This window comes from Dendronephthya gigantea, unplaced genomic scaffold (genome assembly GCF_004324835.1).
Source record: "Dendronephthya gigantea isolate DGI-Jeju-01 unplaced genomic scaffold, DenGig_1.0 000031F, whole genome shotgun sequence".
Classification (NCBI taxonomy): domain Eukaryota; kingdom Metazoa; phylum Cnidaria; class Anthozoa; order Malacalcyonacea; family Nephtheidae; genus Dendronephthya; species Dendronephthya gigantea.
Genome location: NW_021163041.1, coordinates 935,811 through 951,752, shown reverse-complemented (window position 1 = coordinate 951,752; position 15,942 = coordinate 935,811). Strand labels below are relative to the sequence as shown.

At 36.0% G+C, this 15,942-nt stretch overlaps 2 protein-coding genes across 2 annotated transcripts; one reads left to right on the top strand and one right to left on the bottom strand.

The window, feature by feature from the left end:
• The first annotated feature begins 1,192 nt into the window (after positions 1-1,192).
• On the top strand, positions 1,193-9,937 carry LOC114524526 (UDP-glucuronic acid decarboxylase 1-like). The gene is made up of 21 exons (XM_028545628.1): positions 1,193-1,342; positions 1,478-1,598; positions 2,269-2,320; positions 2,850-2,913; positions 3,237-3,280; positions 3,906-3,963; positions 4,188-4,253; positions 4,485-4,537; positions 4,630-4,691; positions 4,806-4,870; positions 5,345-5,384; positions 5,502-5,561; positions 5,711-5,718; positions 6,038-6,151; positions 6,522-6,588; positions 6,692-6,744; positions 7,150-7,193; positions 7,894-7,954; positions 8,283-8,340; positions 8,631-8,737; positions 9,208-9,937. The coding sequence occupies exons 2-21, from the start codon at positions 1,520-1,522 to the stop codon at positions 9,289-9,291; spliced, it is 1,239 nt and encodes a 412-aa protein (XP_028401429.1). The 5' UTR covers positions 1,193-1,342; positions 1,478-1,519; the 3' UTR covers positions 9,292-9,937.
• Positions 9,938-13,125: 3,188 nt separating this feature from the next.
• On the bottom strand, positions 13,126-14,449 carry LOC114524525. The gene is made up of 3 exons (XM_028545627.1): positions 14,314-14,449; positions 13,530-13,991; positions 13,126-13,226 (listed from the first exon to the last, which is right to left on the bottom strand). The coding sequence occupies exons 1-3, from the start codon at positions 14,327-14,329 to the stop codon at positions 13,177-13,179; spliced, it is 528 nt and encodes a 175-aa protein (XP_028401428.1). The 5' UTR covers positions 14,330-14,449; the 3' UTR covers positions 13,126-13,176.
• Positions 14,450-15,942: the final 1,493 nt, after the last annotated feature.

The following is a 15,942-nucleotide window of genomic DNA, read 5'->3' as shown; positions in this document are numbered from 1 at the left end:
TAAATAAGTAGTTTCAACTGTTTTAATTGTGTGAATAAAATTTACTGTACATTTTCGGGTAGTTTTTGATGTCCTGTCCAATGAAAACTTTCTTATCTGGTAAAAACCGCTGGGGCCGGTTGTACGAAGGCTGGATAGCGCTATCCACCGGATAGTGATTTTTTTAACCGTTCTAAAAATGCTTGAAAAGCAACAAAATTTTAGCTTTGGAAGCAATGTAAAGAGGATCCTCAATTTAGGAACACTAAGGTTTAATCAAAGTTTCAGCCAACAACGGGGCGATTTTAGAGCGATGGAAAAATCACTATCCGGTGGATAGCGCTATCTGGTTTTCATACAACCGGCCCCTGACGTGGAGTTAAATTCAAACGTGTACCGATCGTTATATTAGTACCATGCAAAATCAGGGGGCTTACGCTCTGTAATCACATACCTATTTTAGCATTGTAAAAAAGGATTTTACTCATACGGTAACGGGGTGTCCCAAAGAAAAAGCAATTGGCAATTGAAACTTTGTGTTTTGAATGCTATTGATGTTTCTCCAAACAGTTTGGTAGTGTTAGGGCCTCCACAGACTGGGGATTTACTCATTTATAGTTGTCGACAACTACTTGTGATCGACAACTAAGTTTTGTTTTAGTGGTCGACTACTTTTAATCTCCGCGCTTTTTGGTTGCTAAATCAGTGCGTGGAATCCGGCTTTATCGGACTTATTTAGTTGTCGATCACAAATAGTTGTCGACAACTAAATCTAAATCCCTAGTCTGTGGAACCAAACATGAATTTGTAGCAATATTTGTAGCAGGAATTTGTAGTTAGTTTCTGAATACCAATGGACATAAAAAAGGTCCTTTTACGGTGCATCTTAAAATCACCAGTTGTTCGGGAATCTGCCTTGTAAATAGATTTCTCGCCTAAAATACTGAAAGAAACGCATCGTTGAAAAGACAAATGAGCAGGCTTTAAAATGTTATAATTTGATCTCGTTTTCATTTAGCAATTAGACTTGAAAGGTAAATTGCGTTTTTTTTGGGACACCCTGAACATTCGTATTGTATTTGGCAAATAAATGTGCCGTAGAAATTATAAAGTAGGTTGAATAAACTAAATTCACATGCCTTACTCCGGGTGGCCTCTAGGTGGTAGTAGTGTTGGAATCTATTGAACACCTGATTTACAGGGGGGAGCGTGTTAATAGAGCAAGTTATTAAAAATGATTTCAGAACATGTGAACTCCTATGAATAATTTGTTGTTATTGTTTTGAAATGTTGATTCAGGCTTACTTTATGACTTACGTGTTTTGTTTTCCTCGATTTACAATGCATTTTATAAATTCACTTGGTATGTATAGAAACGAATATTTGCAACTTTTGATAAAATGAGGCTTATGAGATGATATAATTTATGAGATCGTAGGCTTATAGTGATTTTATTATCCGTGAATGATACTAATATAACAATAATGTTGTTTTCCAGACGCTTTGGAACTGTTGTAGGTGACTACAAATCGACGACATAATGGTCGTTGTACGAGCATTTTCACTTGTGTCTAGCAGAGCAAGAACGCTGTTTTATTTAATATGTATTGCTTTTGCTGGTAAGTACTTTAATATTGAAAATATATGACCTGTGTAATTTATTTGACCTCAGAAGTCAGCATTCACGTAAGACTATATATTGATATAGATAAAGGGTGACATACTAGAGAGACATACAAGATAGGGAATAAACTCCTCATAATATTTTTTATTTACTACTATAACTTTTATTAACTACTATAACTTTTATTAACTACATGTATAGAATACATGCTGGGATGTTACTGGCATAATAATTGACAGGAGGGTGCATATTCATGTGTGTACTCAGCTTGGTTTTCTCTTGAAAGTGGGAGCACCTATACACAAGAGAAATCTGCTAGAGCAAGTCACTTCCTTGCAATCATATTTATTTGCCAAAAACAACAATTAAGTTTAGTTATCTGCTCAGGAATCAATTACACATGCATGATGCATCTCAGTGACCCCACTACAATCATTAATTACAAAGCTTATTTTAGCATATACATTCTTTGTATTTCAATATTGCATTCCAATGACGCCTCATGGTGTCAACTTGGCATACCATAATTATTTGTTATGAACTGCTCATTTGCAGTTTATTTGCAAACATTCTAACAACTGTGAATTTACTGTGTCATTTGAACAACAAATAAAAAAGATTTAATTGAGTGTTTGCTTCAGTTGACAATTTTTATTACTTGCCAGTTTGGGTGATACACTTTGCAAAAAACCAAGCAGCAGGGCCTTCTCAAAATGAGTAAGTATATAGAATATATGACAGTTCATAATATAGGCATAATAAAAAATTAATATTTCAATAAGAATTAGTGGACTTCTCAATTTGAATGAAATAAATTTTCACTTTCAATGACTGCACTTTTTCACCAGTTGACTTCCTAAGAACCTCCTGTTGATCCATTTAATTAATGTTTATCATTTCTAGTTATCCTTAAAACAATTACTAGGTATAAAAGACATTTACTAAACATGTTTAATTACCTGACATTCACTACATTTGGTCGATAATTGGGATCAGTGGTGTAGGAAACATGATAATTGGGCCATCTTGTGTATGATCAATTTATTTTAAAATAGATGATCTTTACAGTTTGCTAACATGAATATCAATTGTACCGTCTCAATTATCATGCCTCCTATGCCACTGATTGGATCCAAATAATAGTTCTGAATACTAGTAAATATGTTCAAAACTACTTGCCTACTGGTACTACTATTAACATAGATGAATGGGAAATTCCAACAACTTCAATATATTTGCATTGTAGTTTGGTGGTTCGTTTTAAACATTTAAAAAAATTACGCCAGGAATTGGAAGATCAGTACATAGAGGTTTGTTGCACTTTTTTATTTGATGTTGAATTCTCCTATTATATGACTTGTCTAATAATTAATTGCAAGTTTCTGAAGAGTAAAAAAAAAGCAATAGAAGACATGAAGAAACCTGAGGCACAGGCAGAGAAAGATTAGGATTATGTGGCAAAGGAAGGGAGGAACATTGTAGAGAAATGGGTCTATAGAAGAGCATTGTAGTATTATTTGTGCTTGTACCTACATACATAACAGAATGCTTCTAAAACCTTTCTAAAACTATTAAAACCATCTATAGTAGGACTCCAGTCTTCAACAGGATTGTGTTGAACTATACTTTTTAGGTGTTACAACCAATAAAGTTAAGATTATTTGAATTGGAAAAAGGGTATGTTTAGATGCAATTCATTTCTAAATGTATGATATATTTATAGTCATAGTGTGGTCTTAAAAGGCCCTTGTTTATTATATGGCAGAGATAGTTGGCACACATTTAGCAGTCATTAGCCTTTTTCATCACGCATGTAGATCTTGACTGAATAAGAGAAAAAAAGGAAATGATTTCAGAAATGTCCTGAGCCAGGAAAAAATGCTCAGGGACAGCGGAGAACGTGAGCTTAGAAACTCTGACAAATCAACGATAAAAATGCTTTATTGTTTAGCTGCAAAGGGTTTTATGCAAGTGGGCAGTCAGTAAAGCATTCGCGACTCGCAAACAAAGATACTTCTTGTCAAATGTTTTGTTAAATTGAGATCGTTTGCTTGATCTGACGAAGAAATAAAGACCTCGGTCTGATATTTCTTTGTACAGACGTTTCAACGTTTCAAACTTTTTCAAGCTTTTAAGCACCATTTTTTAAAGAGCATTGGTGCATTAATATCAATCAAGGTGTATCCGACAGACATGGTTTTGTTTAATAGAACAATTTGTACAGAAAATTGAACAAAATTATGCGGTAGCTACAAACTCCAAATTGACTTGGGTTTGTACAATGATGTATTAAAATTTGCAGGAAAAAGAAATACCCGCCCAGTAGAGACTTACCTGAAGGATATCGTAAAAGAATTCTGGTAAGAAACCATTGATTGACATCTAAACTAGCGCCGGCTTTCAACTGCTAGGTGGCATTATTTAATATATTTTAAGGTGCAAATAATAGTTTGTAGTATAGTATAAGCGTAAAATGATAGACTTAGAGTCCGTATATAATGGATCTGATTGTCATATAGCTAATATGAAACTAGACTGTATAAATTAGTGTCATGGCAACTAGTCTAATTTAAGTTTTTTCTAGATTACTGGAGGAGCTGGTTTTGTAGGATCTCATCTGACAGACGCCCTTATGATGGCAGGCCACGAGGTCTGTGAAGTATTTATATAAAAACGATCACTCTCATCAAAGTAAATGCGTTTACTGTGAGTTGGGCTTACTTGGGCAATTCAGATACTTCCTTTATATACGCCACTTCACGTTGTATATCACGTGACACTAAAGTGTTTCCAGTAATTCTTCATAGGGCAAAATGCATCTTTCATTAAAAAATGTTATCAACAGATGCTAGATATTATTCTATTTAATACCCACATGCAGGTAACTGTTGTGGACAATTACTTCACTGGTCGCAAGCGAAACGTAGAACATTGGTACGTGACCTAGTTTCGTTTAGAAATTACTATTTACCTGATTTTTTTAAAAAATAATTTGGCTTTTGTAGCATTTTATGTTGATTTTCTAGGATTGGTCATCCCAATTTTGAGATGATAAATCACGATGTCGTTGAGCCGTTATTTATCGAAGGTAAATCTTCTTCTCAAAACACCGCAACTTTTCACTTTAAAATCCATAATATTAATTTTCGAACACCTCTGAAATATTGTGAGTGACAGGTATTTTATTTTCTGTTTTTTTTAGTTGACCAAATTTATCATCTTGCGTCACCAGCTTCTCCCCCACACTACATGTATAATCCAATAAAGGTACAATCTTTTGCGACGACTAGTCGACTACCGTTCTGCCATAGCTGTGAAAAAAATGAGATTAAACGTCGATATGACGTTTTAAGTGAGTTTAATTAAGATTCACCAAATCTACGACGCAGACGTGAAGTAATACTGCTTTAATTTAACAGTTTCCCAACAGGGATGGAAATTACAGTCTCGTTCTAATAAACGAAGTCAGAGCCGTATTGAAAACAAATTAATACTGGTTTCCTAATACTAGTGGCTGTTTTAATGTCACGTCTGCGTCGTTATTCTCTATTACGACATCACGTTGGCTATTTTCTTCTCAGTAAGAAGATTCCCAAAAATGTGCTTTATTGATTGTTAAACAAGGATGGAAATTTAGAAGATCGTTTACCGATTCTACGTTATGTTCACTGATTGGCCTTGCTAATATCCTAACCATTAACGTGGACTAATGAATGACTTTAATTTAATTGGTTTTTGTAGACAATTAAGACAAACGCCATTGGTACTCTGAATATGCTCGGTAATTTCATTGACCGTAATAAAGGCTAATAAAAGCTCAACAGACAACCTCGTACCTAGCGCCATAATTCGAAGTTCGGATATTTTGGTTCAAACTCGCTTTTCTTGGTTTCTTTAGGTTTAGCAAAGAGAGTTCGTGCTCGCCTTTTATTGGCTTCCACCTCTGAAATTTATGGAGGTAATCTTCTTATCTTATTAAAACCACACGAAAAGGCATAATTCTTCGAGCTAAAAATTCCTAAAGTTGCACAATAGTTTTGTACCAACTTGTGTATTTATAACTTCTAATGGTATTTTTCTTTTTATGTTTGTTCTTGGCATTATCAGATCCTGAAGTAAGTAAACATGTTTCAGTAAAGTTAATATCGTTGGCGTGCCTGTGGGTGTATGTTTTGAAAAATTGTGCTTATAACAGTATTTAATATTTGGCTACCTATCAATATCCCATTTTCGGGCAATCCATTCAATCACCCAAAAACCTGGCTTATACTCTCTCGTAACACACCATACGCATATACGATTTATCGTCTGTACTTCGCTTGAGAAGTTTTTTTTGACAAAGTAGTATTTCACCACTGTCCACCGACCAATAAATCACGATGATGAATACTTGTATGTTGTGCAATATGGATATAATTTATTTTTACTTTTCAGGTTCATCCACAACCGGAAGATTATTGGGGTCATGTGAACACAATCGGACCCAGGGCATGCTACGATGAAGGAAAGAGAGTGGCAGAGACAATGTGTTATGCTTATGCTAGACAAGTAAGTCATGTCTGTAGACATTCACATGAAAAAGATTGTCTTTGCATGTCCTTTCGAGAACTGATATTTACTATAGATGAAAGTGTTTGACAATGTACTACGTTGACCTGGGTATTGGAAGTTCTATTGCGACGTTATTACATTTCTTGCTTATATGTTGGAGGAAATGCAGGATAGATGGGTTACGCCCAGGCTTTTTGTCATCAGCCCCGAATGTTTGACTTTTTGTCAACGCGTATGCTCAACATGTCTCGAGTGAGCAAGTGGGGATCTGCATTCCTATCATGAAAAAAGTTACGCAGCAAAAACATACTTTTCTTCTTCTCAAGATCCGTTTGTTCTTTCTTTTCTTTTGCTTTGTATCTGATAGGCAAATGTTGAAGTTCGTATCGCAAGAATTTTCAACACCTTTGGCACAAGAATGCATATGAATGACGGTAAGTTTACCATCCCCCCCTTGTTTGCTATTTGTGTGACATTGATTCCAGTATACGTCAGTGCTCGAATTCAATTAAATTTGCTGTATCAAACTGTTCTTAGGTAGAGTGGTCAGCAATTTTATCCTACAAGCACTTCAAGGAAAACCTATTACGGTAATGGTGAACTTTAGTCTGCTGTATATTGTGATAATTTAACGACTTAAGTTCATATTTTCAGGCCCAGGGTAATTCGAAATAGGCCTTCCGGGTTGATTCTTTTAAAAGCCTCCGAAATTGATAAATTTAGATGTAAGAACTTTTTTGAGGCAGATGGCTTAAAGCAGTTGTAAACACTTTCATGCATGTTCTCCTTCAAACGTCTGCTGTACCGTACTACCGTTCTAAAAATGTTCATGCCCCTCTTTACTTTTAGTCGGGAGTAAGGAAAAAGTTCGGAATTATTATACCTTCGCTAACTAAAAGTTACACATTGACTCGGTTTTCGCTTCTCATAGCCTTTTGCAAAACGAGCGAATTTGACGAATTCACAAAAAGTTTTATCTTTTCTCGATACTGTAGATTTATGGAGAAGGACGTCAAACCAGATCATTTCAATATGTGAGGTACTGTGAAACTTGTTCTCGGTGTCGTGCTTTTCATATTCTGAACCAGGGGCGATCCAGCATTTTGGCTCACTAATGTGATGTTTTGAACTATGCTTCAACGCCTCTCCTTATCAAGGTTGAATATCCCATATTCCAGTATATTATGGGAATATGGTATACTCGACCATGGTCGAGTCATGACCGAATATACTGGAATATGGTATACTCTACTAAGGTCGAATATACCATTTTCCGGTATACGGTATACTCGACCATGATTGAATATATACAATATTCAGATATATTAGACCATCCCTATTTTTTATCGTGTCTTAATTTAGACTAGTCCTAATTTACGCCAATTTCGTATTTCATTTTTTGTGTTTGTGATAATTTCTTCAGAATAACAAGCATGCACTTTATTCTCCAGTGATCACCGACAATAGCCATCGCCGTCTGTCGGTGACGTATGAGAATCAGGCTTTAGACGCAATAGTTGGTATAGCAAATACTTATTTGCTTGATATAGATTCTGTACAGCGCGGGTCTTTGACATTGGAAATAAACTTTTAGCTACATATTACCCGCGAAATTTGACCCGCCTCTATAATAGTGTAACAGAGGCCTATATAATTATAATATAGTTTTTTTGAGTAGTCAAACCTGGTTCGTAAGTGTTTTTTTAACCTGCTCCAAAAATTTGATCCTATTTTTATAGCGACCTCGTTGATGGACTCATCAAACTGATGAACAGCAACGTTTCAAGTCCAGTCAATCTCGTAGGTTTTCACCTTTCTGTTTGCTGGATCTCCATTGAAATTTCGGTGTGCTACATGCAGTTATGTTCACTTTACACTTACTGTAACTGCATATATCCATTCACTTAACTGCTGCTGCACTTTCCTTGACACTGGAAGCAAATTAGGATGAGTTTTCGAATCAGTACGATTTTCATCTTAAATGTTTTAGACTTGAATGGGAACTTAGATTTTTGAACTTTGACTTACTGTATGGTAGTTAACGGGTGTATCATATCGTGATTTTAAATTATTAAATCCCTATTCTATTAAACGACAACTAAAGATCAATTTAACTGCAATGTCGTAGGGAAATCCTAGCGAGCACACGATAAAGGAATTTGCTGTTATGATTCGAAATAGAGTTGGTGAGTATTGGTATTGCGAGATATATGAATGTTTAGATTTAACACTTGGTTCAGGCTATTTGATTTGCTTTTCATACAGTCGTCATCGCTGTAATCCTATGGCAACCATATATTTGGGTCTTCGTTTACACTGTATAAATTCCATTTACCATCCTCTGAACATCCTATATTTTCAAACTCTTTTCTTGTATTTTTATTCAAAGCTTTTATGCACCCTTAGTAATATCTTTACAACTGTATTTATACAAGTCACGAAATGCACATTTACATAAGCTGTAATTGCATTTTAGGGAACAACAGCAGTAGAATTGTTACATTAAAAGCACAGGAAGATGATCCTAGGAAAAGAAAACCAGATATAAAAAAAGCTAAAAAGTATCTGAACTGGGAACCTAAGGTGACTCATATGTATATATCATGATGGGGTGCATGCATGGTCAACATGCAGATCCTAATAATTTTCACCTTTCATTTCAAATATGTTAGTATAAAATTAATTATGACTAATCATCATAGGTATATATAGTTTGTTTTAAACTAAGGTTGTATCAGCTATAGTGTATGTCAATATTTGTGCATACCATATCGTTGACATTTGTATACATTAACTGGTGGAATTTTAAGGACAAATTTAGGAAATTTCTAGTTCTCAAGAACTTCAACACTATGTACGCTGGTGGATAGGTCACCATGCAACAGTACTATTCAAATGCTCCCTACACATTAATTAAAGTGCTGCCTACAACACTTCTCATAGATTTTGCGTTTCAGAATAAATCTCAAAATTCAGTTGAATGCGGATTTACTTTTACTTCTAAGGCAAACACCCTGACTACAATTGACCGATAGCATTCTAATGTCTTGCAGGTAAACTTGATGGATGGACTGGACAAGACAATTCGTTTTTTCCGCAATGAATTAGCTAGACTTAACGAACAGAAAGAGTTGTGATTGCAAACCAGCTATTTCACAACGAAATATGTGCATGGAGAGCAGAGCAGTGGTTATGAAACCTTGTGATGGAGAGCAGAGCAGTGGTTATGAAACCATGGTTGAGCCATAGATTGTCTTTGATTAAGTTACATTAGACAATTGTAGTGGAAAGTGATTGCATGAATTTTCAGAATTGCGTTTTCGAGTGTATAACACTTTGCCCACATTTTCAAATTAGTTAACAACCTGAAATCTTCGTCTTAGCCATACCAGGGCGTCTATAAGATATCTTATAGACTGAGCGGCCGTACATACAAGCAGGTGCAGTTAGGGCATGTATTTATATCAAATACCAACGCAGTAAAAATAACCAACCGATCGATGACAAATATTTAAAGATTCATAATTTACAGATGTTTTAAAGAGTTTCTGTTTGGACACCAGCCAAGCAAAGTGTTACGCTTTATTAATGCCATCATTCTTGACAATGTTTTCTACGACACCATTATCAAGAACATTAAATATTAAATTCTATTTTTATTTAAATATTAACAATAAACTTTAACAATATTCAATAATAATGCCGTATGCTCTTATAGCCTTCACTTTTCATCTTCGCAATTTTTCGAATTCCGGCACTGTCTCTGTACATGATATATATTTATTTACTGCTTTGTTCGATCGAGTAATAATAGAAAGAAGATTCGCGTACTGATAGAATCAGTATATTCTTGTTTTCAAACTTTTGATCAACTTTTAATGTGTTGTCAGTGGGTATCATCCTTAATGGAAAATAACAAACAGACCTGACTAAAGTAATGCACATTATGCACAAATTCAATCCCCATGGTAACTGTTATGCCCGTACATCAATGAGCGAGTTCCTCCATTCAAGGATTTGACATTTTGGCTGTTGACAAAGGTTTGACATTTGGCTGTTGAGCCAGAATCGAACATATATATATGAATAACAGCCACAGGAATTAGCTTATGGTCGAACTGGACTGGCCAATGGCCATGGCCCACTCTAGCTTTCTTGGTAGACAGCATGCCTTGATCGTTTGCTCCATAAAAAAATGATGTTAACCAATGTCACATTACGATCGTAGGCTCCTTCTCATCAAACTTAAACATGATTAGAGACGGAGGCTACGATTATATTGCCATTGTATCATACAAGTGCAAGTCAGAAGAGACGTTGTAAATCCTTGACGTTTTATAGTATTGAAAGTGGTTACCTCTTCAGTAATCGTTGCATGATAATGTTCAAACCAAGTAAACGAGTAACGAATTTTGCCTTTGATTACGTAAGTTACATTCTTAGATGAAGATGGGCGACTGTTATAGACTGTTACGCGGACGAAATATTTTCTCTTTGAACCCAGTTCCTAACCGCCACCTTTCCTAACCGCAAATCACGAAATCCGTAACATAAATATATCCATTATTTACATCTGATCTTCAGAAATTTGATTGCCATTACAGTCAGAGACAGTGAACACCAAACGGACAAAATTGTCAGACTACAGAGGCCTGTTGTATGAAATTTTCTACTGCATGTAGTCAACTCAGAAATACACGACTCTGACCACTGTGCTCTGACCAATTCTGTCCTTAAATACAGTTAAAAGTTAACTAGTCTTTTATACAACTGGCCACAGGAAGCATGCCTCAGGATATCGCTATACTCATACTATACTGTAGCAACTTAGGCCCCCAGAAATGCTAATAATTGCATTCCAGTCAGACATGCTTATATCTCTGAGCACATAAAATGACCGCGTTTCTTAGTTTTTCTGCGATATATCTATCCAATTGTTAACTTCAAAAACGTCCTTGCCATATAATAATGCATAATAATATGAAATATTGTATACTTCTATACATCATACATTCCGTATGGCGTATAGCATCACGCTATAGATATTTGTCATTTGTGATTCATGCTCAGCATGCACCGCATGCATTTAATTCTTTAGTTCGGTTGGAACTTTGACAGAAATCGCAAGCCTGGGGTTAATCCCTGCAGGATCCTGAGGACCAGACTCGATGTCACAACTACTGCTCCAGGTTAGGTCTAAACTGAACACACACAAATTTTCGTAATGTATTCTGTCTCAGTCAATGCATTCCATAAAAGATGTATCAGTAGAAAGAATTCATCGAATCCGGCAATATTTATGGATACAGCATTTGAAATAAATAAGAGAATCTAAACTGATAGACAATGGCAAATGTGTAGCATGATACAGTCATTTACCCTGCTAGCGGAGCATCGTTTGTATGGGGGCGACGAGGGACAAATGATTCTCTGCTAGCAGGGTATAACAGTCAGTATACCTTGACTAGTTTTGTCTTTATATAGTAAACAAAATACCTACCAAGATGTCTGCCGTTAAATATCGGAGTCGTTTTCTGCGTATATACCCATACCTGACGGAAACTACACCGTATTCTTCCGTATGATACATTACATATACGGAAATAATATCAATTTAAAATATGCTGAGGTTTGCAAATTAAACCGCAGGGAAGTATCAGATAATAGCAATATTTACCTACCAGAATACTGGTTTACAAAGATTTGTTTCTATATGCGCAGTTTGATGTACGGTAGATTCGGTAACTCCATATCACGAATGAAGCTGTGATCTTTGGCGTGTTTGACGTTGTCTATTCACTCGATTCGAAACGAAAGTGCTGAGCTTTGCCTTTGCCAGCTCATGCAGACATTAGTGATCCGATTACTTTTGATCATCAGTTTTCTTTTAAGTTTCACACAAAACGTTAAACGTTGCAATATTTACCTTACTAAAAAAAGGTTATCTGGGTTTCTCGATCATTCCGTTACGATTCAAAAACAGCCAAACGATATATAATAGTCAAAGTTGATCATTAGCTTGTATTGTGGCCTAATATACTTCAGGCGTGCTTGATCACGTTTCAGTTTTATTGTCGCGAATACGTCATGACACAACACCACTAAAATGTGTGGTGATGCATATCAAATTCACTGTTCTATATCACAAGAAGGATAGATAATATTTAATTTTTCATCCACTACTAAACGTCGAACGAAATGTTCTCAGGGCGTTATAAACTAACTAGCCTAGAGTTCTATGCTTCTATCTTCCCTCCCGCGGGTATTGAGAGGCGAATTTATTCGTGCGACGCAAAAATTCGCCAAAAGTAGAATCGTTTCTTTATCAGTATAGACTTTTTATCCGTTTGCGCGAATATATAAATTTGCCTATACCAGTTGAATTAGGCTGAATATCGTTGCTATTAGGGAGGGGGTGGGATAAATTGTGTTATCACTAATATATACGTTTATTTGTATCTAAACACCGAACCTGTGTCTGTGACAACTTTAAACATTCTATTACCAAAGAACAAACAATATTTCGTAATTTGTGAACATGCATGCATGTCATAGCACAACACCACTAAAATGTCTGGCGGTGGATATTAAATTCACTGTACTTTCATCACTGATTGATGACTTTCATTCCGGCACTTTCACTCAACTTCGTTCAGACCGATGTTGTTGAAACTCTTAACGTTGTCCAATCATGCTTCTTCCCCCCCCCCCCCCCCCCGCTTCGAATTCGTACTCCTTATGCTTCGTATAATCCCTGCAGACCTTGGTATTGCATAATGGCATTCGAACGTGAGTCATGCATGTGAGCAGTTTGGGATCTTTCCTCAACTCGGGACGGAGTGGACCTAATGACACTTGCCTTGGCATGGATTTGCAACGGGCTTGTGCATGCAAGAATGACTATTTTCATCAGGGTCACCATTCGCGTAAACCTTTGCTTTAAGTATAATAGTATTTTATTTTTTAGGATGTGACAGTGACTAATTATATTAGACAGACGCACTCTAATCAGTAACTGTTTTTTACATTTCATTTATATAAGAGAATGTAAATGCTCTGGTGGTTCTTCGTCCTAAATAATAAAGAAAAAATTGACGAAGAAATATCAGCTGTTTCCCCATCGTTCCCTGAGTACGCTATGACATATAACATTGCCTTTGTTTTCTATGCTACCCACATTGCTCGTTGAAACTCTTAAAGTCATATACTCATAGGCTGTCGATCTGAATATTAACATAACATAACTTTTTTTGACTAGGTTGCTTGTTGAATGAAATTCAGCGAACAGACTAGAAAAATTATCTTCAGTCCTGTTCATCCACGTTCACTGTTCATATAACTTCATAACACATGCATCCATGCTTTCATAACTTACCTATAATAATATCAGGATGTTCCCTCTGTGACCATCCCTCCATCTTTGGCAAGACATTCCCCATTTCTGAATCACTTTTCTTTCGCTGGCTCCCTGTGGTTTGGTTTCGCCGCTTTGACTTTTTGTGGCACATCAATGAAGATGTTAGCGGAGTTTTATTTTTTTGTACTAATGCCGGTAAAGTGCTAGTAGCATTCTCATGTCGCTTTACAGTTAAATTACGCGTATTTTCTTTTCCATCTTCCAAACTGAGTTCTGGTGTCCGTAGCGAAACATTACTCTTGGAAGTCAAATTCGGTGAACGTAACCATGGTTGAATACTTGGTGTAGAAAGACGAGATTTGGATCGAAGCATTAACGTGATAGGTTTTCCAATACATCGCAAGTCATGAGCATCGTTTTCGCCGTCAGTTATGCTAGGTGTTGCAGGCGTAATTATTCTTTTCATATTGGAACTATGAACTGAGAAACCAATTTTCTTGCAGATTTTTATATTTTTGACGCGCGTTTCGGACAGCCGAAAGATTGTCGATTGATCGATATACAGGAATATATACGTAGATAGGCTGGTATTATATTATAGCTAAGTATTTAGGCTCTTAGGCTAAGTGTGAGGGTAAAGAGAAATCCGTAGGATTGTATCTTTAAACTTGATTGTTAAGCAGCTTAGTTAAAAGACATTTTATCTTCAAAGTTTATGTTAAAATTCTATAACTATGATGCATGCATGCATATTCAAATCTATTCAAATGTATACCTGGCTTTTAGTCCGTTTGGACCTTACCTTCATAATATTTCATTGGTCTTTATTCCGGCATATCTAGTTCATCCGCATAGTATAAAACGATATTAATCTTATATAGTGCTTCGTCAAACATTGAACTTGGTTTAAATTTTCATGTGCCAAAGTGGAAGGAAAATTGGCGTCAAACCATATGATATGGCATTATGGGGGTGTTTTGTTAAACCACGATGAGGCGTGACTTGAATGACCCATTACATGCAGCTGATGACTCTTGTTTCCATGTGAATTGGACACATTAAAGACATATCGGCAAATTAAAAGTCATTTTACTTGCAAATAGAAATATAATACGTAGCAGTACCTGCAAACGCCGTTAGCTTGCGCCTAACATATATTGAAATCTTCTCAGTCACGCACGCACGCAGGCGTGTAGATTTATCCAACACCCCGATGAACATAATTATAACCCTACAATATCATTCAAAAATCAAGTTTCCACCTTTTGAGTATTTGCACTCATCGAACTGAGAAAATAAAAGATCTTAACCGACCTTTAAACTTAGTATTCACTTTGTGAGTATATATCTCAAATGTTTTTAAAAAAAGTTAAAGAGTATCACTGAATTTCAGTGGAACAAATTAAGTTATCAAGATTTTTATATTTGTCAATTGTTCAGATGCTACCGTGGCGTGTAAATATTTTCACAAATTTCCAAGTCTCAGTTGCACAGTTTTTTTTCAGCGAGTAAAAAACTGAACTCTGTCTGTCGAGATTTCAGTGATAACTCAATGAACATTTTGTATCCTTTTCGGCATTTCATGTGAATATAAAAATGAGTGATCGCGTATACAAGATACAGTTTTTCCCCTTCCACTCCAGTCAACGTTTCTAAACTAGTATTTATATTAAATTCTAAAGCTGGAAGAATGTCATAAAAACGCCTGTTCCCACAAAGAGCAATGTCTTACTTGGCTATATACTACGGAACTTTCCACAGTGTATTCAAGTATGACAGGTAAACCGCGAGACAAGATTAGCGAGCTCAATTTTGTGATGGTAAGATAGATCAGGCTTTTCGCTGTTGAATGATATGTTTTTTGTAATAAATGGAGATAAAATGATCTAGTACGGGTTTGTTGAAAATGAAAATCGCACATTTCCGGCACTTCTGCTCTAGGCTAAACAAAAGGAAAAGTAATTAATTACGAACATGTCGAAGCATAGGCAGCCCGGTCAATGCGGGTACCGCATATTATCTTAAAAGGCTAGTTTCCACTCAGGAAAAATCCCCTTTGGATCCGAACGGACAGGAAAATTTCCTTTGTCGGTGAGTTCTCAGGCGGCGTTTATACAAGGGAAACTTTCCTGTCCTATCCGATCCAAAGGAGAATTTTCCTGATTGGAAATTAGCCTTTATGTATATAATTATCCGCATTGACCGGGCTGCCTATGGTCGAGGCCCCCTTTTCACGGAATCCGCGGAGGTGGAAATATACGATTTTTATCATGAGTTTGAATCGAGGTCATATTTGATTATTTTTTGTGTCGTTCGACAGCGGCAAGCCTGGTCTATCATAACATCAAAAACTTACAATTGTTTATAGCAATTTACATTTGTTATATATTTATTTTATTCACGCACAACACTGTGCCGATACCATTTTTTG